Source organism: Ovis aries, chromosome 3, assembly GCF_016772045.2.
Source record: "Ovis aries strain OAR_USU_Benz2616 breed Rambouillet chromosome 3, ARS-UI_Ramb_v3.0, whole genome shotgun sequence".
Classification (NCBI taxonomy): Eukaryota; Metazoa; Chordata; class Mammalia; order Artiodactyla; family Bovidae; genus Ovis; species Ovis aries.
In genome coordinates, this window is record NC_056056.1 from 962194 (window position 1) to 981362 (window position 19169).

Genomic DNA, 19169 nt, shown 5'->3' on the forward strand with positions numbered 1-19169 from the left:
CTGCACACCTTGAGCCCTCTGCTCACCCCCCCTCCCTCCATCCATCCATCCGCTCAGGGCCCGCCCCCTGCCCCAGCAGGCAGGTCTTCACTGCCTCCTCTGTGTCCGCTGCCTTTCGGGGTCTGGGACACAGCGGCAGGCAGAGCAGGCTTGTGTCTGGACAGCCTGAGCTGTTGGAGAGCCAGATGCACACAGAGATATCAAACCGTGACCACAGGAGGCCGTCACACGCTGGGCCCCTGGGGTCTATTACAGGGTCGATCTGGGTCATCAAGGAGGGCTTCCGTCCCAGAACCTGCCTGGTTTCTGCGACACCCTGCTCGGTGGACATGTCTGTGGGACCAGGCTCCACCGCCCAGGGATGCTGGAAGGGCTGCTTTCAGAGGAGTTTTAAACCAGCCCCACCCGGAGTTCTCCTGAGGGTAGATGCGCCTGGAGGCCAAGGTCAGGCACAGCAGGGGTCTCTCTGGATGCCTCTTGCCCTCTCCTGGGGCAAGTTCCACCCTGGCCCTGGGCGCACACTACACCTCCTGGGCGGGTAGATCCTGGGGCACACCGGGAGGAGACTCAGGAAGGGGCGGTGCCCTGGTGCTCAGACTGGGGTTGGTGTCCCGGCTGGCAGGTCTCTGTCCCGCAGTGTCCCTGTCCCCGCACCCTCAGCGGCAGGAGGCCCAGCTCCCCTTCCCCAGCCTGGGGCCTCTGTGTCCAGTCCTCCGGGCCTTCTGGGGGCAGAGAGGGGCCTTTGAGGGCCCCCAGCAAGGAGCTGGAGGATGAGGGGCCTTGTCCTGGGAACCACCCAGTACCGCCCACAAGGACATACAGACACACTCACGCCCTCGTGCGCACGCCCCTGGTGGGCAGGGGCTGGACACGGGTGCTCCGAAAGCAGCCCCCACCCGGGTGCCTCCCCACCTGCCCCAAGGTCACGGTCGCTCACACTCCTAGGCCCCAGCACAGCGCGTTTATTTCATGCTGGGAGTGGAGGCGGGGAGAGCGGGGCAGTGAGGCCGGGTTTGGCGGGGGGGGGGTGGTGGTGGGGTGACGTCATCTTTCAGCAGTTGTCAGGCAGGACTGGCCAGTCTGATGGAGAGACAGAGCCTCGGGATAGAGGCCGGAGGGGCCGGGGCAGAGCTGGGAGGGAAGCTGAGGCAGACACGGACGCACGCACACACGCACACCCTGACACACACGCACACACACGGACACGCCGACATACGGGAACACACGTGCACACACACGTGCACACATGTACACACAGCAAACCCTGACACACGTGCACACACGCGCACTCACGTGCACGCACACACGCACACGCGCACAGTCGCTTTCAGGAGGGAAAGGGGAAGAGGCAGGTGGGAGGGACGGGGCAGGGGCTGGGGTGGGGGCCAAGGCACCTCGAGGGCTGCCCTGCCGCCAGCCTGACCTCCTGGGGGGGAGTGCCCATGGGGCCAGACTCATTGCAGACCCCCGTGGCCAGGCATGGTGGGTGTGCGGTGGGCGTGCACGTGCTTGTGAGTGAGTGTGTACCTGAGGGCATCCTCCCTGTGCACGTGTGTATGCATGCGTGCGTGTGTAAGTGGTATATGTTCAAGCATGTGGCTATCACGTGTAAGGGCAGAGGCAGGAAACTCAGGGGTGATGGGAGGGGCACCTGGCAGGGGAGGGGGGGCCTGGGGGAGGGGGACCGGGGTGGGAAGGGGTGACCTGGCGGAGGGGGACCTGGGGGAGAGGGGTGACCCGGGGAAGGGGGACCCAGATGGGAGGGGGTGACCTGGGTGTAGAGGGGTGACCTGGGGGAAGGGAGACCCTGGGGGAGGGGGTGGCCCCGGGGAAGGGGACCCAGGTGGGGAGGAGACCAAGGAGCAGTGAGACCCCCGGTACACACTCAGGCTGAACCCTGGGGTAGCTGGGACCCTACACTTGGGCCCCAAGTGTGGGCCGGGCTCCCGCAGGGCCCCACAGGGCTCCGAGGCCCCGGGCAGACCCCAGCCGGAGCAGAAGCCCACCTGTCAGGTCCGGGAAGATGATGTTGTCGTCCGAGAGGCCTTGAGCTCGGACCAGGCAGACGAACTTGTCCAGCAACTGAGTCTGAATGGCCCATATTCTGCCTGGGGGCCGAGGAGCACGGCCTGGCTTCAGCCACGAGGTGGGGGAGCACAGGCTGGCCTCCCCGCCCCCCGCCCACCCTGACCGGCCGCGCTGGGGCGAGGGGCTCACACAGCAGGCTGACCCTGAGGACCCACTGCAGGCCCGACTGCTTCCTGGAGAGCAGGAGGGCGAAGGATGCGTAGTCTGTGTCGTACACGTGGATCTCCTCAGGGTCCGCCCCGGGCTCTGGGGGTGCAGCCTCGTCAGGCCTCCCCACCAGCACCCACAGGCTGCCCCCTCCTCCCCCCCCCCCCCCCCCCCCGGCCCCTCACCTCCACTGTGATCCACTGAGAACACCCCAGGCTGGGACTGAGAAATAAGCTCGTACGACCAGGTGATACAGCGCTGGCCCCTGGGGAGGGGAACAGGCAGGAAGAAGGTTCCAGAACCTGGCCAGGCCTTTCCCAGGGGCTGCCCCCAGGTGGACCCACCGGGAGGGCCCACTCACGAGCCCTACGCAGACCTGGGGCTTTGCCCTGTGGAGGGGGACCTCAGCCCTGGGAGCTCTGATGCCGTGTGGCCCACCCATCTGTGACCTCGGTCTGGACCATCCGTTGACCATTCCTCGGCCTGGAATCAGACCTGAAATGCACCCGAGGCGCACGCTCGAGGGACGGTGTTTCTGGGCCGTGACGTGCCTGGGAGAGCTCTGGGTGGGCCCTGGACTTGAGCTGGGAGGCAGGACCTGGTGCCCTGACCCTGCCAGGCAAACGCACTCGACTGACAGCAACAGCGGAGGCTTCCGGAGGTGGCGTTTGCACTGGGTCCCAGCCCCCGGAGGGATCGGGAGCGGGTAAGGATTTGGAGACTCCCCGCTGGGGTCTGGCGTGGCTGGGCCTGCACAGAGCCGGGGCAGGGGGAATGCTGTGTGCCCCGGTGCTGGCCTCCGGGCTTCCTGTCTCATGCCGGGATCCAAGGGCCCCAAGCAAAAGAGATCTCTGGGTGGGTGGGTGGGCGAGGAAGGCCACGGGACCTGCTGGAGGAGCTGCCCGGGTAAGGAAGCCTTGTGGCTTCCCCACCTCCAGCGGGGCTGTGCACCCCCAGGGGACCCCAGGGCTGTCCATCAAGCCTCCCCACTTCTCCCCAGCCAGTCACCCCGGCCGGTCCACCACAGTGCCTGTCGCCCTGGACAACACAGCAACAGGTCCAGGGGAATGCAGGACTCAAGAAGAGCCGACCAGACACCATGGCCAGGCCGGCCTGGATGTTTCTTCTGTTCTGGAATTTTGGTCCTGAGGAGGTCAGTGTAAGCCACCATGTTATCCCTGTGAGGGGAGAACCTGCCTGAATGGAAGTCTAGGGCAGGCAGAGCTGAGAGGAGGAGAGGGAGGGGGGTGAGGAGCCTCTGATCACAGTGTCTTGAGATCCTGGATCCCGTGGAACCTGGCATCCACCAGCCTTGGGCTCTCCTGAGTCTGTGATCTAGTCTATGCCACCCCTCTTTTGAAGACGGCCCCCCAGACCCGGGTGAGGTTGTTAGCAGCTCGTGCTGGACATCAAGTTAGGAGGAAGGCCCTGGGAGAGTGCGGCCGGAGCCCTCGGCGGAGCTGCCACGGAAGCATCGGCCTCTGAGGGTCTGGGCCCCAGCCCCTCACTCACCGGAACATGGCGTATGCCACTTCTAAGCGGTTGTTTTTGTTTAGCGTGAACGTCGCGGTGAAAGGGCTCAGCAGGGACCTGTCTGCTACCGTGTGGGTGTTGCCTGCCAGGCCGAGGACAAACCACTCCCCCTGGAACTGCAAGGGGCTGGGGGTAGGCAGGGGCCGGGCAACGGCTCCCGGTGTTCGTTCATGCCCGCAGGAGCCCGAGAGAGCCCAGGCCCAGCAGGGACTGTGACGCTGGCCCGGGGGCCTCTCTGTGCAGGGGGACTGAGACATTCCCCACAACTCCGCAGGGAGAGGTGGGGACTACGGGGGAGTCTAGGGTTCTCTGCTGCTGGAGGCCAGGGGTCTCCATGGCAGGGGTGCCCAGAGAGCTGGCTTGGCTGACTCCCCGCACCCGGGCCTGGCGGGCACCTCCCGTCCCTTCCCGGCCCTGACCTTGCTGTCCTCGAAACTGTGCAGAACGGAGGTGGGGGCTGCCCGGGAGTGTGGGTTCTGGCCCTGGAGGGCTCTCGGCAGGTACAGAAGCACCCACAGAGCCACCCACAGGCCCATCCCAGCAGGGACGGGGCGGGACGCGCCACCGATGCTGCTGACCCCAGGCTCACCCACCTCTTTATCTGCCGGCTGGGCGGGCGCCCCTCCCTAGGGGTGTGACCCCACGACGTCCTCCTCAGAACCAGGCTGGGGGTGGGCTCCAGGGGCGGGGCCCAATCAGGCCCTGCCCACCAGAGATGGGGGCATCTGGGTCACAGCCTGGACAGCGTGGGAAGCCAATGGGGTAGGTGGGGTGCCCACTGGGTCCAACCCTCCCAGGGAGGCCCCTGAGCCAGCCTCCCGGGCTCGGCCGCCCCTTGCCTCCTCCGGGGGCCTCCCCACACTGGCCCAGCTGCACCAGGCAGAGGACAGAATGCTCTGTTCCAGGCGGGAGCCCAGGGGTCGGGGTCAAGGCCAGGGTGTTCTCACTCTGGAACAGGCAGGGTAGCAGGAGGCTCCACAGCCCTGAGGCCAAAGCGGGGCCAGAACAGGGCTGGGGGGACCTGGGTCACCGCCCGGGAGGCGGGCAGGGGAGGAGGGGGCAGGGAAGGCCGGCGGCGGTGGGGGGCGGCCCCACACCCTGGTCCTGGGGGCTGGAGGGCAGCTGTGGAGGGCATGGGTGGCCTCAGACACCCCTGAGGGAGGACAGAACTGGGCACTGGGTGCTGGGCTCCGTCAGACATGGGAAGGACCTGTACTCGATCCCCGAGCTCGCCCTGGGCCACCTCTGCCCACCCTTGGCCTCCGGGCCCGAGGCTTCAGGCCTTGGCTCAGTCCCAGGCCGCCTCCTCTCCTCTGGGAAGGGCCTGGCCCTGGTTGGGTCCTTCCTCCCAGCTAGATGGGGTAGGGCGGGGGATCTGGGGGCCCTGCCTTGACCTCCCTGGGCCTGGCCAGTTAGCACAGGTCTTCTGCTCAGGGACTCTGGCCTCAGTGACCTGGTGGTCAACCTCCCAAAGGACCCATCATGCTCCGCCTAAGCCGGGGGGCAGCCCCAGCCCCTCTGAAAGCTCCTACCCTACGCCCCTGACCCCACCGGACCCTAAACCCGGCCAAGGCAGCGCCTGGCCTCCCGGGCTGGGGGCGCTCTGCTGCGCCAGGCCCAGCCATCCTGCCACCGCTGCCCGGCCAACGGGGCCCTCTGGGGGGACGGGGCGGCGGTCAGCAGCGTGTCAGAATGGGACAGCCCGCCCCCCAAGTGCTGTGTGACCATCGGGCCTTCCGTGGTCAGCTCCTGCAGCGGCGGAGGCCAGGCGGGGCCTCCACCCCCAACCCAGGCCTGAGTGGAGCCCCAGGCCCAGGGCTCCCCCCGGCGCCCCCCAGCCCTGTCCCCCTACCACAGGCTCTATCCCCACTGCAGGCCCTGTCCCCCCGAGGCCCTGTCCGCCCCAGGCTCTGTCCCCTCCAGGCCCTGTCCCTCGACAGGGCCTGTCCCATCCAGGCCCTGCCTGCCCCCTGCAGGCCCTGTCCCCCCACTGCAGGCTCTGTCCCTTCCAGGCCCTGCCCGCCCCCTGCAGGCCCTGTCCCCCAGCCAGGCTCTGTCCCCCCCGCAGGCCCTGTCCCCTGCAGGCCCTGTCCCCCAACAGGGCCTGTCCCCTCCAGGCCCTGCCTGACCCCGCAGGCCCTGTCCCCCCACTGCAGGCTCTGTCCCCTCCAGGCCCTGCCTGACCCCGCAGGCCCTGTCCCCCCCACAGGCCCTGTCCCCCCACTGCAGGCCCTGTCCCCCTCCAGGCCCTGCCTGCCCCCCGCAGGCCCTGTCCCCCAACAGGGCCTGTCCCCTCCAGGCCCTGCCTGACCCTGCAGGCCCTGTTCCCCCCAGGCTCTGTCCCCCCAGGCTCTGTCCCCCCCGCAGGCCCTGTCCCCCCCGCAGGCCCTGTCCCCCCACTGCAGGCTCTGTCCCCGCTGCAGGCCCTGTCCCCCCCGCAGGCCCTGTCCCCCCACTGCAGGCTCTGTCCCCGCTGCAGGCCCTGTCCCCCCCGCAGGCCCTGTCCCCCCACTGCAGGCTCTGTCCCCTCCAGGCCCTGCCTGACCCCGCAGGCCCTGTCCCCCAACAGGGCCTGTCCCCTCCAGGCCCTGCCTGACCCCGCAGGCCCTGTCCCCCCCGCAGGCCCTGTCCCCCCGCAGGCCCTGTCCCCTCCAGGCCCTGTCCCCCCCGCAGGCTCTGTCCCCGCTGCAGGCAGGGCGGCCTCCTCCACGTGTAGACACAGCAGAGTAGGAGCACTGCTGCAGGGGAGTGGGAAGGGTGAGTGAGCCCCCCTGAAGCCCTCTCACAAGCTGGGGGACACGTGGCCCTCTCCCCACACGCAGGGGCCTGGCCCGCCGTCCACCGGAGCTCCTCAGGGGCAGGGGCAGCAGGTGTCCACCAGGAAGCACCGAGCACAGGGCGTGCCCTGGTGGCCCAGTGGTTCGAATTCCCGGCTTTCACTGCCACGGCCCGGGTTCAGTCCCTGGTCTGGGAACTCCCGCCAGCTGCGTGGCCAGAAAACGCAGAGCGCCCGCTGGCGCTGCATCCTCTGTGGGAATGAGGCACTGGAGGCTGGGGCGCGGCAGCCTCATCCCTGTGGGGCTGGGGGGTCTGAGTCAGGCATGTGTGGCCCTTCCAGGCTCCCTGACCAAGACTGCCAGTCAAAGTTCCCTAAGTTTTTCAAGGTTTCTCTTCCTGATAAGATTCTCCGGGCAAGAGTGCTGGGGTGTGTTGCCATGCCCTGCTCCGGGGGATCCTCCCCCACCCCAGGCCTGAGCCGCAGGTTCTTTACCACCCCCGGGAAGCCCGATAAAAAGCCAACTCTTACGATTAAAAGGCAAAGCTCAACCATAATCGATAAACACCTTTACACAAAACGACTCAGGGCTCCCCAGGTGCCGCGGCGGTGAAGACTCCACCTGCCGTTGCACACGTGGATCTGACCCCTTGGTCGAGAAGGCCCCTGAAGAAGGAAGTGGCAACCCACTCCACCACTCCTGCCTGGGAAACACCAGGGGCAGAGGAGCCTGGAGGGCTGCAGTCCGTGGGGTCGCACGTGTCCGCAGTCGGACGTGACCGAGGGTGCGCGTAAAAACGACTTGTCTAGAGCGACTGTCGCAACTGGATTCTGAAAACAGTTCTTTAAAAAGCGTATTTGGCTGTGCTGGGTCTCGTGGCCGCCAGGATCTTCAATTTTCACTGAGGCACGAGGGATCTTTAGTTTCAGCGTGTGGGATCTGGTCCTCCGACCCGGAATCGAACCTGGGCCTCCTGCGTTGGGAGCAGTCTTAGCCACCGGAGCACCAGGAAAGTCCCTAGTTTTTTAAACTTTAGAGGAGAAGGGGGCGACAGAGGAGGAAATGGCTGGAGGGCGTCACGGACTCGAAGGCCATGAGCTGGAGCAAGCTCCGGGAGATGGTGGACAGGGAAGCCTGGTGTGCCGCGGTCCATGGGGTCGTAAAAAGTCGGGCACGACTGAGCGCGCCTAAAGATGACTCAGCCAGAAGTACAGCTGCTCTACCTTGCAAGCGTAGCCAGAGCTCATCACACGTTTCAGTGAAAACAAAATACAGTGTGGCTGCAGCGCTCGCTCCGGTGTCCCCGGCTCTCAGCTCCGTGTAACAGCTGGGGCTGGGCTGGGCTGCCCTCGAGAGGTCCTGGCGCAGCCCCCGGACCCCCAGCCCTGCTGGAAGCACCCTTCCTTCCCCAGAAGCCCGAGGAGGCTCTAGGGAGCCTGGCCTCCTGCCCGCAGCCGCCCACACTCAGGGCAGAGACCCTCCTTCCTGCCTGGGCACGTGCAGCCAGGCCTGCGGGGGCCTCTGGGCACTGCCAGCTCGGAGCTGCAGCCCGGGTGACGGGGTGCCCAGCTTGGCAGGGTCGTTGCCTTTCCCGTTCCCGCCAGCCCCATCTGCCTGCCCAGCTGGGAGTCTAGCACCAAGGGACATGGTCCCTGCCTACTGTGGACACTGGGCCCTGCAGGCTGTGGGCTCCTCCCAGCAACCGCACCCCCTGCCCAGGTCTGGACGGATCCGCAGGGGGAGGAGGGAGGTGGGCACGCGGAGGTGGGCCCAGGGGTCTCCGACACTGCTCTCCAGGGACCAGATGGAGGTCCCTCCTGTTCGTGGCCTGCAGCTCACCCAGGGCGCCTGGCCTCCCTGCAGCCCAGGTGGGGAGGCGGGGCGGGCGTCCACCTCGCTGCGCCCACTCTACTTCTCCAGTGTCGGGGTGTGGCAGGCCCTGGACTTCGGCCTCCAGGGGCAGGGGCCTGGCACACAGCGGGCACTGGGCAGACAGAGCCTCCCTGGACTAGGCGGCTTTGGCCAAGCTGAGGCCCACTCCCTGACCTCCTGCCCCGGCCTGGCCCCAGCCTGGGGGTTGCCGTTTACCCTCAAGCCTCCCCAAGTCCTCTTGAGGGGGACTGCCCCTCCTCCTCATGGGGGGCACAGTGGGACGGGGTAGGCTGGGCAGTGTGTGTCAGGCACAGCTGTCTTCAATGCCCCGGGGACGACTAGCAGCCATCACATAGGCCAAGCTCTCACCTGCCATGGGGTGCTGTGCGGGGAAGAAGGCCAGCCTCCTGTGGGGGTGGGCGGGGGTCTGGGGGCCCATCAGAGCGCGGGCGGGCGGGCCTGGGGCAGCTGGAACTGGCCCACATCCTCCTCGGCTTCACAGGATGGGCCAGGGGGCAAGCTCTCACTGGTGGGCCCGGAGCTGGTGCCCCCCGCCACCAGTAGGCCTGGCAGGGGTGGGGCAGAGGCCCCATCAGAGCTCCTGCCCTTCCGTCTCTGCTTCTCGGGGGTCCGCACCACGGGTTTTTTCTTTGGTGTCCTCTCCGCTGTCAGGGACACGGGTGAGGGTCCCAGGAAGCTTGACCGGGACCCACATGTGTGGAGGGCGCTGGGAGAGGCCCCGTCCCCACACTTGACCTTCTGCCAACAGCCTGTGGTCGCACGGAGGAGCCCCTCCAGGCAGAGGCTGGGGGGCGTCCCCAGACCTCAGGGCTCCCACCTTCTGGAAAGTTCTCCCCTACAGGCCAGACACCATCTCGTGGTCCCTCGCGGCTGGTAACCTTGGGCAGACCCTGGGTGTGGGCTCCTGGGGGCCACCCCATCTGTCCTGAGCCCCTCTCCCGGGCACTCTGGGCCCCCTGCCGGCCCACCCATGTGGTCTCCCCCAGGGGTGCCTGCTGCTCGCCGCCACGCACGGACTCGCCCCTGGGGGCAGTCCTGTGCCCTGCTGGCCTGGTCCACCCCTAGAGCGGCCGTGAGGGCCACGCAGCCTCCCAGGGGCCCTTTCTGCCTCAGCCACGGGTCCCTGGGGCTCTGGGCCCTGCCTCCCAGGAGGGATCTCAGGAGGAGGCAAGCAGGAGCCCTGCAGGGAGGGCTCTGGAGAAGGCCGGGGTGTCTGACCAGCAGGACGGCCCAGTGGGGTCACGGGGTAGGCCTGCTCAGAGCCAGGGAGCAGGAGAGACAGGTGCCAACACAGCTCGGGGGTCAGAGCAGGGGACACTGGGGTCCGAGGGCAGGGTGCCAGGTGCCCTAGGCCATGGCCAGGAGCCGTTCCCCTCCCCCACCACCCTGGGGAGGGCTCGGCACCAGGAGGTGGGCCCCCGCCCTCCAGCCCATCAGGGAAGCAGAACAGGTGGGCAGACGCCCCGGCGGGGTTCCGTCGTGGAAAGGAAGAGGCAGCAGCTGAGGCTGCAGCGTTTAATGAGAGCCCACGGAGCTCCCGGGGGAGGGGCAGCTTCTGGGGGGCGGTGGATGAGGGGTGGCAGGTCTAGCTCCAGGCCGGCTCCTTCCTTGCACAGGGCAGCCGCCCGCCTCACCTCCGCACTTCTGCAGCACAGACGCGTCTCAGCCGGGAGGGGGCCCTGGGCACCTCCCCCCCACGCTGCCCGATGGAGCTGCCCGCTCACCGTCCAGGGTGTGGAACTGGTCCGCAGCCTCGCAGAAACCTGGGGGCCAGGCCAGGGGTCAGGGGCAGCCAGGGGTAGGGGGCGGGCGGCGAGCCGGGGGGACACGGGCAGGGAGGGACACTCACCGTACTTGGGGAAAAACAGGGTGTGGTCCTCGGTCAGGTTGGCTCCCTGGACCCGCTGCTCAAACGCACTCAGGAAGGAGTCGCCCACGGGCAGCGAGCGGACTGTGTGCGGGACACAAGGGCTCCTGGGCACCCAGGGGGCGGGGCCTGCAGGGCGCTCTGGGGGCTGCAATCCGCCCCTGCTCCCCCACTGCCCCGTCCCGTTCTGGCCCCACATTTGGGCCGGAGGGCAGGGGCAGGGAGGAGGGAGGAGAGGGCCCACCCAGCCCACCCAACAGCCCACCCAACAGCCCTGCGGGCAGGCAGATCCAGGCCCCCGGGACGTACCGTACAGCTTCACTGACAGCTGCCGCGCCTGCTCCAGGTACAAGACGGCGAAGCCGCGGTAGTCCGTGTCCCCGACGACCACGTCCACCGGCCCGCGGGCGCCCCGGGCTGTGGGGAGCCGGTGGGTCAGCCCCATGTCAGCGCTGTGCCCGCCCCCAGCAGCCACCGCCTCACCTTGGAGCAGGAAGCGCCCCGGGCGTCCCGTGTCTCCGTACAGCTGCCGCACTGCCCAGCAGATTCCATCCCTGGGGGCACGGCCGGCTTGGGAGGATGCCCAGCATGCTGGGGCACCCCGACCCGGGTGAGGCCGCAGCTGAGGTGGGCTCAGGGGTCCTCGCTGGGACTCACAGCTTTCGGAAGGTGCTGACGGTCATGGCTGAGCCCTGAGGAACCGCGTGCAGAGTGGTGGCCTCAGCCCGATGGCCCTGCTCCTGCAGGTGGCGACACGGGGAGGCCACGGCCACCAGGAGCCAGGTCCCTGCGAACTAGGGAGGAGGCCGGGTGAGGGCATGCAGGGATGGGGGCGTCAGAGCCGGGTGGGCCCCTGCCCCACCTCGGCCCAGCTCTACCTGCTGGGCGTCAAAGTTGGCCTTGGGCTGGATGGTGCTGATAGGGGATGGGGGCCGCGGGGGTCTCCGTGCCCGCTGACCCAGGGAGCTGCTGGCCAGGAGCAGAGTCAAGAGGGCTGCAATCCTGGGGGTTAGCATGGCGATGGCAGGGACAGGGCAGGACGGCTACGTCCCGGGTCGGAGTCCGCTGTCCGCTGCTGCCCAGCAGCCCCGCCCAGGAAGTCTGCCCACGCTCCCGCAGCCAGAAACCCCTGCCCTGGGCCAGACAACCCCCCACTCAGGCTCCCGGTGAACTCAGCCTCACCCCGGACATCTGACCTCGGTCCTGCGCTTCCCGGCAGGGGCCCGTCGCCATGTCCGGTGTCCAAAGTGCAAGTTGACCTCTGGTCCTTGTCCACTGGGTGGCTCTGAGTCCACCTGCAACGCGGGAGAACGCGGTTCGAACCCTGCGTAGGGAAGATCCCCTGGAGGAGGAAGAGGCGAACCAGGATTCCTGCCTGGAGACACCCCACGAATGGACAGAGGAGCCTGGTGGGCTGCAGTTCATGGGGGTCGCAGAGTCGGACACGACTGAGCGACCTTCCCTTTTTTTCTCTTGTCCACAGACGCGGTGGTTTCCACTGCGGCGGGTGCTCACCCCTTGGTACGTTCATCTCCCCACAGCGGGGCCGCGGGAGGCCGCGGAACGCCGGAGCTCGGTCTCGAACCCGCGACCCTGAGCCTCGCCCGCAGCCCTGCCCACGGGCCCGGCGCACGGCCGCCGCCCCTCCCGGCCGCCAGGGGCGATGTTCCAGGGGAGGCGGGCGCGCCCAGGCGCGAGGAGGCGCGGCCCGGGCCGCGGGGCCCTAGCGCGCAGGCGCAGGAACGGCCGGCGCGGGCTGCGGCGCTCGGCCGGCGACGGTCATCGATGCCTCGGGGCTCGTGGCATCAGCCTGGCGGCCTCCATCATAGAGACGCGGCGGCCGGAGCGTCGACGGAGGGCGGAAGAGGGTCCGTGGGCTGAGGCCGGGCGCCGGGGCGGGGGCCGCGCATCCGGGCGGAGGCGGCCGCGGTGAGTGCGCCGGCCCGGGGAACGTCGTCACGGCGGCGTCCGGACCCCGGCCCGGGCCCTCACGGCCTAGCCCGGAGAGCGTCGTCACCCCGCCCCGACCCCTGGCCCGGCCCCCCACCTCCCCGGACGCGTCCTTGGCCAATGAATGAATCGCCGAGGCCGCCGGGACCGGGGTCGGGGCGGGGGGGGGGGGCCCGAGCCACGGCCCCGCCCCCGGCGGCCCCTCGGAGGGAGGGTGGGGGGCGCTGGGCGGCCCCGCCCCGCCCCGCCCCGCCGCCGGCTCGCCCGGCTGCGTCCGCGCTGGCCTGTGGCCAACCTGGCAGGGGTCCCCCAGGCCAGAGGGCAGAGGTCAGGGCCGGTTGGTGTTCCTGGCGGCGTCTGGGACGGGCGGCCGGGCCGGCCCTCGTCCCGCCGGCCCGGCCCTGGTCCCGCCTGCCCGAAGGCTCTCCTGGGAAGGACCTCTATCCCATGCTGACCGCTCCGAAGACTGGGGCAGCAAGGTCAGAGATGGTGTGCAGGGGTCACCGACCCTTCCCTTCTGGGCCTCGGAGCGGTCACCAGCTCTGGCAACCAATATCTCCCCGGGCCCCTATGAGGGGGCAGTCAGAGGGCCCCACCCAGAAAGCCTGTCCTCCTGAGGAGAGGAACTTTTGGGGTGACGGTCCCCCGAGCCCATGGCAACTCCAGCTCCAGCTGGACCAGGCCAGGAAGCTGCGCGTTCAGGGAATCACTGGGCCTTGTGGGGCCTCAGGAGTGCAGGGTCCGAGGAGCACGGCTGTCTAGGGGGGCTTGGGGAAGCTCTTGGCTCCTTGGCTGTGCAGGCAGTGCCAGCCGGCCCTCCGCACATGCTCAGTCCAGTGGAATGCCCAGCAGGGCAGTTGGTGGGGCAGGAGGAGCACCCGCTGGGCTGGCTGGGCTCCGCTCAGCCCTGGGCTCCTGTGCCTCTCTCCTTGGGCCTGGGGGCCGGTGTCCTCCCTGGTCCCACTGGCAGCCAAGGGGCCTGTGTGTGTTTCAGGGCCGCCTGGGCAGAATGTCACGATGGACGAGGGGGGCTCACCCCTGCTTCCAGACAGCCTGGTTTACCAGGTCTTCCTGAGCCTGGGCCCGGCTGACGTGCTGGCCGCCGGGCTGGTGTGCCGCCAGTGGCAGGCCGTGTCCCGGGACGAGTTCCTGTGGAGGGAGCAGTTCTACCGCTACTTCCAGGTGGCCCGAGATGTGCCCCGGCACCCAGGTCAGCACCGGCCCTCAGCTGGCTGGGGACGGCCGGGCTGGGCCTCCCAGCACGGGGCCCGGGAGCGGGGCCAGAGGGTGGGCAGGGCGGCCCCCGGCGGCCAGGGCCCTAGCATGACCCTCCCCACAGCGGCCACGTCCTGGTTCGAGGAGTTCCGCCGCCTCTATGACGCGGTGCCCTGTGTGGAGGTGCAGACGCTCCGGGAGCACACCGACCAGGTCCTGCACCTCAGCTTCTCTCACTCGGGCTACCAGTTTGCTTCCTGCTCCAAGGACTGCACGGTGAAGGTGAGGGCGGTGGCCCTGGGGGAGGTGAGGGCTGACAGCGGCCCCCGGAGAGGGTCGGAACCTGGACGACCACCCGGGCTGGGAGGCCGGGGCTGGGCGGCCCTAACTGCCTACAGACGAGCAGAGGGCCCTGTGCGCAGCTGCGCCAGAGCAGGCCGGAGCCCCACGCACTCACAGGCCTCGGGTGGTCTGAAGGCCAGAGACGAGGGACCCCACCCGATGGCAGGCTCACCAGGCATGCCTGCTGGGCGCCCCCCGCGCAGATTTGGAACAACGACCTGACCATCTCGCTGCTGCACAGCGCGGACATGCGGCCCTACAATTGGAGCTACGCCCAGTTCTCCCAGTTTAACCAGGATGACTCGCTGCTGCTGGCGTCCGGGGTGTTCCTGGGGCCCCACAGCTCCTCCTCAGGAGAGATCGCGGTCATCAGCCTAGGTGAGAGAGGGCTGGGGGGCGGGCGGCCCGACCGCCCCGCCCCTAACGCCCCGCCCCTGCAGCCCCCGCCCGCCCCGCCCCTAACGTCCCACCCTCCTCCCAGACACCTGCGCCCCACACCCGCGCCCCACCCGTCCAGCCCCCTCCCGCCCCTTCCTGCTGCTACCCCCAGACACCTTCGCTCTGCTATCCCGGGTTCGGAACAAGCCTTACGACGTGTTCGGCTGCTGGCTCACGGACACCAGCTTGATCTCGGGAAACCTGCACCGCATCGGGGACATCACGTCCTGCTCGGTGCTCTGGCTCAACAACGCCTTCCAGGTGCGCGCGGGGGGCCCTGCGGCCAGCGCGGCCTCCCGCAGCCCGCGCCTACCTCCGCACTCCCGCCCCCAGGACGTGGAGTCGGAGAACGTGAACGTGGTGAAGCGGCTCTTCAAGATCCAGAACCTCAACGCCAGCACCGTCCGCACCGTCATGGTGGCCGACTGCAGCCGCTTCGACAGCCCCGACCTCCTGCTGGACGCCGGCGCCCCCGGCACAGGCTCCAGCCGCGTCTTCGACCTGGGCAGCGACGGCGAGGACGAGGAGAGCGACCCGGGCCCGGCCCGCGCCAAGGGCCTGCGGCGCCTCCTGGACGGGCTCCTGGAGGGCCGGGCACAGCCGCCGCTGCCGGAGAGCAAGCTGGAGACTAAGGTGGCCGAGCTGCTGGCCCAGGGCCACACCAAGCCCCCCGAGCAGGGCAGGGCCGCCGCCGGGAGCAAGCTCCTCATCTTCACCACCGGCTGCCTCACCTACTCGCCGCACCAGATCGGTGAGGGGCCTGGGGCGGGTCTGTCTGTAGGCAAAGTTCGTTCCTCCGCTTGTCTGGGGTTGGGGGGGGGGGGCGGGCAGGGCACGCTGTAGTCCAGCACTGCCCCCCACTCACCCCCGGGCAGGCACACGTTCAGATCTGGGGGTGCAGGCCAGGCAGCACCCCAGCCATCTGGGAACTGCCAGGCACCGAGGCGCCGCCCCCACCCCCGCCCTCCTGCAGGCATCAAGCAGATCCTGCCGCACCAGATGACCACAGCTGGGCCCGTGCTGGGCGAGGGCCGGGGCTCCGACGCTTTCTTCGATGCGCTGGACCACGTCATCGACGTGCATGGACACATCATCGGCATGGGCCTGTCCCCTGACAACAGGTGGGCCTCTGTGGGCGGCCCGGGGGCGGGCAGCGCTCTGTGGGCGCACACTGAGCCGTGTGCCGGCGCAGGTACCTGTATGTGAACAGCCGCGCCTGGCCCAGCGGCTCCGTGGTGGCCGACCCCATGCAGCCGCCACCCATCGCCGAGGAGATCGACCTGCTGGTTTTCGATCTCAAGACCATGCGGGAGGTGAAACGGGCTCTGCGCGCGCACCGCGCCTACACGCCCAACGACGAGTGCTTCTTCATCTTCCTGGACGTCAGCAGGGACTTCGTGGCCAGGTGGCAGGGTGATGCCGGGGCGGGGCGGGGCGGGGCGGGGCGGGGCGGGGCGGGGCGGGGCTCACCGCACTGTCCGCTCGCCAGTGGGGCCGAGGACCGCCACGGCTACATCTGGGACCGCCACTACAACATCTGCCTGGCCAAGCTGCGGCACGAGGATGTGGTCAACTCGGTGGTCTTCAGCCCCCAGGAGCAAGAGCTCCTGTTGACGGCCAGCGACGACGCCACCATCAAAGCTTGGCGCTCGCCACGCACCGTGCGCGTCCTCCAAGCCCCGCGCCCGCGCCCACGCCCCTTCTTCTCCTGGTTCGCCAGCCAGAAGCACTGAGGTGCCGGGCCCGCCGAGCCGGCCCGGGGCCCTTTCCCAGGGCTGAGCGCCGCCCAGACCGCACAGGGGCAGAGCAGCTCGCCACAGGAATGCCTTAGGAAGGGGGCCAGGAGGCCGCAGGGAGCGCGGCCTGGCCCCCACCACGCTCGCGCACACACACTGCCTCCTACAGCTGCGCTGCTCAGCGCCGGGCAGCCAGGGTTACCTCTGACTGGCCCGGGGTGCACAGGACACTGGGTCCCCCGCCCCTCACCCACCCCTTTCCCCTGGGCCTGGGCCCTGGGCCCGTCAGCACCACGTGTGCCCTGGCAGCCCCTGTGGGGCCTGGCTCTGTTCATGGCCCAGCCTTGCCCAGGGAGCCAGGGCCCCTCCTCTGGGAGCTGCCCAGCATCAGGGCTGCAAGGCGGTCAGGCTGTCGTGAGCCCAGGGGACCTGCATGTCACTGGTCGCCTGTTCAGGGTCTGAATAAACAGCTGGCAGGAACACAGCACTGACCAGCCTCTGTGCAGGGAGGGGTGTGGGGTCTACTCGGGCCCTTGGTGTACTTGCTGGATGGGGTGGGGGGGTCCCAGGCCACATGCTGGGGCTGCCCTGAGCCGGCCAGCGGGGACTCAAGTGCACATCCCCAGCTGTAGCCCCCACCGCGTCTAAACAAGGCCCCCCGGCACCGACTCCTGAACAGGTCCACTGTGTGCCCGCTCCCTGCCAGTAGGGGGCACAGGAGGAGTCTGACGGCAGGCAGGCGGGCCAGCCGGTTGGGAAACCAGAGCTCTGCCTGCCTGGGCGCCTGTGGAACCACCGGCTCAGGGCTTGGAGTCCTCAAGGGGGCCTTGGCTGGGGCAGTGGCAGAGCCCTGTGGCGCCTGGCATGTGGCTGGACACAGCAGAGGGGCAGGGGCGGCCCCGGCCCCTCCCAGGGCTCACCCGGCCCTTGTATCATCTGGGGGTGCTAGGGGCGGGGGCTCTGACGTGGCGGCAGGCCTGCTGAGCAGCCCCGCGGGGAGCGGTGGTGCTGGACTGTGGTCGGCCCCACACGGCACCTCAACACAATGGTCGAGAAAGGCGTGGACAGGCCCTAGGGGACCTCACATCCTTCCAGCCAGAGGCAGCGGTGAGCAGGGGCCGGCCCAGTCGCCTGTGGGGTCACAGTCAAGCCGGCAGGAGGGAGACGGGCCAGGCAGGGCCAGGCTCACACAGGCAAGCTAGCCTAGGAGGACTTCAGACCAAAGGGCAATGTGTCTGGAGGAGCCAGCCAGCAGCACAGCGGCTCCCCAAGGACAGACCCCAGTGCCGCGTCAGAAGCAGGGGTGCGCACAAATCACATCCCTTGATTTGTCTGCAAACCGCTGGACCCGTGAGAACAGGGGAGGGGGCCCAACAGCGGCGGAGCCGGGGTGCACTGCCCTGGAGCCAGCAGACCCCATGGACGCTACTGGCCCTGAGGAGCTGCAAGATGAAACAGTTTCTGGAAAAGACCGGGAATATGTTTAATTGGAAGCCGTCAAGGAAATAGGAAACCTGTACAGCAGAAGCAGCAGAGCAGGAATTGAGAACAGGCAGAAACTGACATTTAAAAGGGAGCTGGCAGGGAAGACGTGCAGCGACTGGGCTAAGCGCTTCACACAGAGAAGGAGGCTGGACCTGGCCCCGCTGCTGCGGAGTCAGACGACAGAAAGCAGAGCAGCAGAAACCTGCCAGAACGGGAACGGGGCGCCTGGGAGTGGCTCTGCAGAGGAGACGGTCCCCAGGGTGCGAGCAGAGGTCTGACGGAGGGCAGGAGCCCCACTCGAGCCTCCAAGCTCAGTAGCGGCTCGAGGCCCCGCCCCTCCCAGGCAGAGCATGGTGGGCCCACCGCCCAAGGCTCTGCAGAGGGGACCAGGGCAGCTGGGCCTCAGGACTGCAACTCTCCCCAGCGCCCACCTTCAACTGCCCGGCCTGCAGCACGGCCGCCAGCCCTCCGCGGGGCAGGAAAGGGGGTTCATGAAGCGGACTGAGTGCTGAGAGGCAGGGCGACCCCTGAGGGCTCTGTGGCCCCAGGTGCGGCGCCTGAGGGGAGGCCTGACGGCCAGGCCACAGGCGCCAGGTTTCAGGCTGGGGGCCAGACAGGGTGCTGGCAACCAGGCCAGAGGGAGCGGCTTGAGAAACAGCCCATGCAGGGCTTGTGAGGCCCAGGAGCCCCTCGACTGTGGGGCTGGTCCCGAGGATCTGACCCAAGGCCTGGTGAGCTCACAGAGCAGTGCCTGCGTCCCCACCCAGGGCTGGGGGTGCACACACAGGGGGCCCGTCCAGAGAGGAGGGCCTGCGTCCCCGCCCAGGGGTGGGGGTGCACACACAGGGGGCCCGTCCAGAGAGCAGTGCCTGCGTCCCCGCCCAGGGCTGGGGGTGCACACACAGGGGGCCCGTCTAGGGCTGGGGGAGCACGTGGCACACCGAGAGAGGGCTTGGGGGGACAGCAGACGTGGGGTCCAGCCCACAGGTTGCGGTGGGGCCATGAGCCTGAGCCTAACTAGACCCAGACCAGATGACGTCCACGTCGAGTCTAATGCACAGCAGCCCCCAGAGCCGGGAGAGACGCCCGGAGGTGCCAGCCCCCCAGAACCGGGGAGAGATGCCTGGAGGTGCCAGACTTCCAGAACCGGGGAGATACGCCTGGAGGTGCCAGCCACCTAGAACCAGGGGAAAGACACCTGGAGGTGCCAGTCACCTAGATCTGGGGGAAAGAGAAGCCCGGAGGTGCCGAGTGTGTCCGTGTGAGCAGACGGGGCTGTGGTGGCTGCTCAGACACCTAAGCGAGCATCACACGCCGTGCCACAGACATTAGGGCAGATACGTCTCAGCAAAGAAACAAACTCACTAGACAGACTCAACAGCAGGATGAAGTCAGAGGAGAGCCAGCAAATGTGACTGAGGATAGAGGGTGGAGAGGAGAGCAGGTGAGGGCGAGTGCGGGTCTGAGGGCTGTGGGCAGAAACAAGTGGTTCAAAGTAGTGGCTCTCAACGTCCGCAGATTCGGTGGAAGACACAAACCTACAGGTTGAAGAAGCCGAGCAGGACTCGGGGACGGCACACACACCCGGACACAAGTAATCAGAGGTGAGAGTGAAGACAGGATGCTGACGGAGGAGTGGAGACGCAGCTTGCCCAGGGGACGGTGCATGGGGCCATGCGGCCCTCCCAGAGACCCAGG

General features: G+C 68.5%; 3 protein-coding genes and 1 long non-coding RNA gene across 10 annotated transcripts; 2 read left to right on the forward strand and 2 right to left on the reverse strand.

Moving 5' to 3' along the window:
- Positions 1-946: 946 nt before the first annotated feature.
- Positions 947-4594, reverse strand: LCN12 (lipocalin 12). 4 transcript variants are annotated; one of them, XM_042245388.2, is made up of 6 exons: positions 4362-4594; positions 3748-3884; positions 2421-2500; positions 2218-2334; positions 2007-2108; positions 947-1080 (listed from the first exon to the last, which is right to left on the reverse strand). In XM_042245388.2, exons 2-6 carry the CDS (start codon positions 3753-3755, stop codon positions 1052-1054), a joined length of 336 nt encoding a protein of 111 aa, XP_042101322.1. In that variant the 5' UTR covers positions 3756-3884; positions 4362-4594; the 3' UTR covers positions 947-1051. The 4 variants fall into 4 exon arrangements, with proteins under 4 accessions (XP_042101322.1, XP_042101319.1, XP_042101321.1 ...); XM_042245385.2 differs by lacking the exon at positions 4362-4594 and adding an exon at positions 4188-4340; XM_042245386.2 differs by lacking the exon at positions 4362-4594 and adding an exon at positions 4188-4340 and having other exon boundaries at positions 1069-1080; positions 2231-2334.
- LOC132659540 (uncharacterized) lies at positions 2441-3988 on the forward strand. The gene is made up of 2 exons (XR_009600068.1): positions 2441-2941; positions 3236-3988. It is a non-coding gene; the product is annotated as an uncharacterized LOC132659540 (long non-coding RNA).
- A 5345-nt stretch (positions 4595-9939) lies between the features above and the next one.
- On the reverse strand, positions 9940-11408 carry C8G (complement C8 gamma chain). The gene is made up of 7 exons (XM_027966104.3): positions 11184-11408; positions 10963-11099; positions 10789-10859; positions 10615-10722; positions 10288-10389; positions 10163-10201; positions 9940-10082 (listed from the first exon to the last, which is right to left on the reverse strand). Exons 1-7 carry the CDS (start codon positions 11319-11321, stop codon positions 10069-10071), a joined length of 609 nt encoding a protein of 202 aa, XP_027821905.2. The 5' UTR covers positions 11322-11408; the 3' UTR covers positions 9940-10068.
- Positions 11409-11575: 167 nt separating this feature from the next.
- On the forward strand, positions 11576-16470 carry FBXW5 (F-box and WD repeat domain containing 5). Of its 4 annotated transcripts, none has more exons than XM_027966098.3 (9): positions 11576-11826; positions 13250-13465; positions 13595-13752; positions 14016-14190; positions 14363-14511; positions 14584-15001; positions 15224-15371; positions 15443-15655; positions 15740-16470. In XM_027966098.3, the coding sequence occupies exons 2-9, from the start codon at positions 13273-13275 to the stop codon at positions 15981-15983; spliced, it is 1698 nt and encodes a 565-aa protein (XP_027821899.1). In that variant the 5' UTR covers positions 11576-11826; positions 13250-13272; the 3' UTR covers positions 15984-16470. The 4 variants fall into 4 exon arrangements, with proteins under 4 accessions (XP_027821899.1, XP_027821898.1, XP_027821897.1 ...); XM_027966097.2 differs by lacking the exon at positions 11576-11826 and adding an exon at positions 12131-12734; XM_027966096.2 differs by lacking the exon at positions 11576-11826 and adding an exon at positions 12131-12234.
- Positions 16471-19169: the final 2699 nt, after the last annotated feature.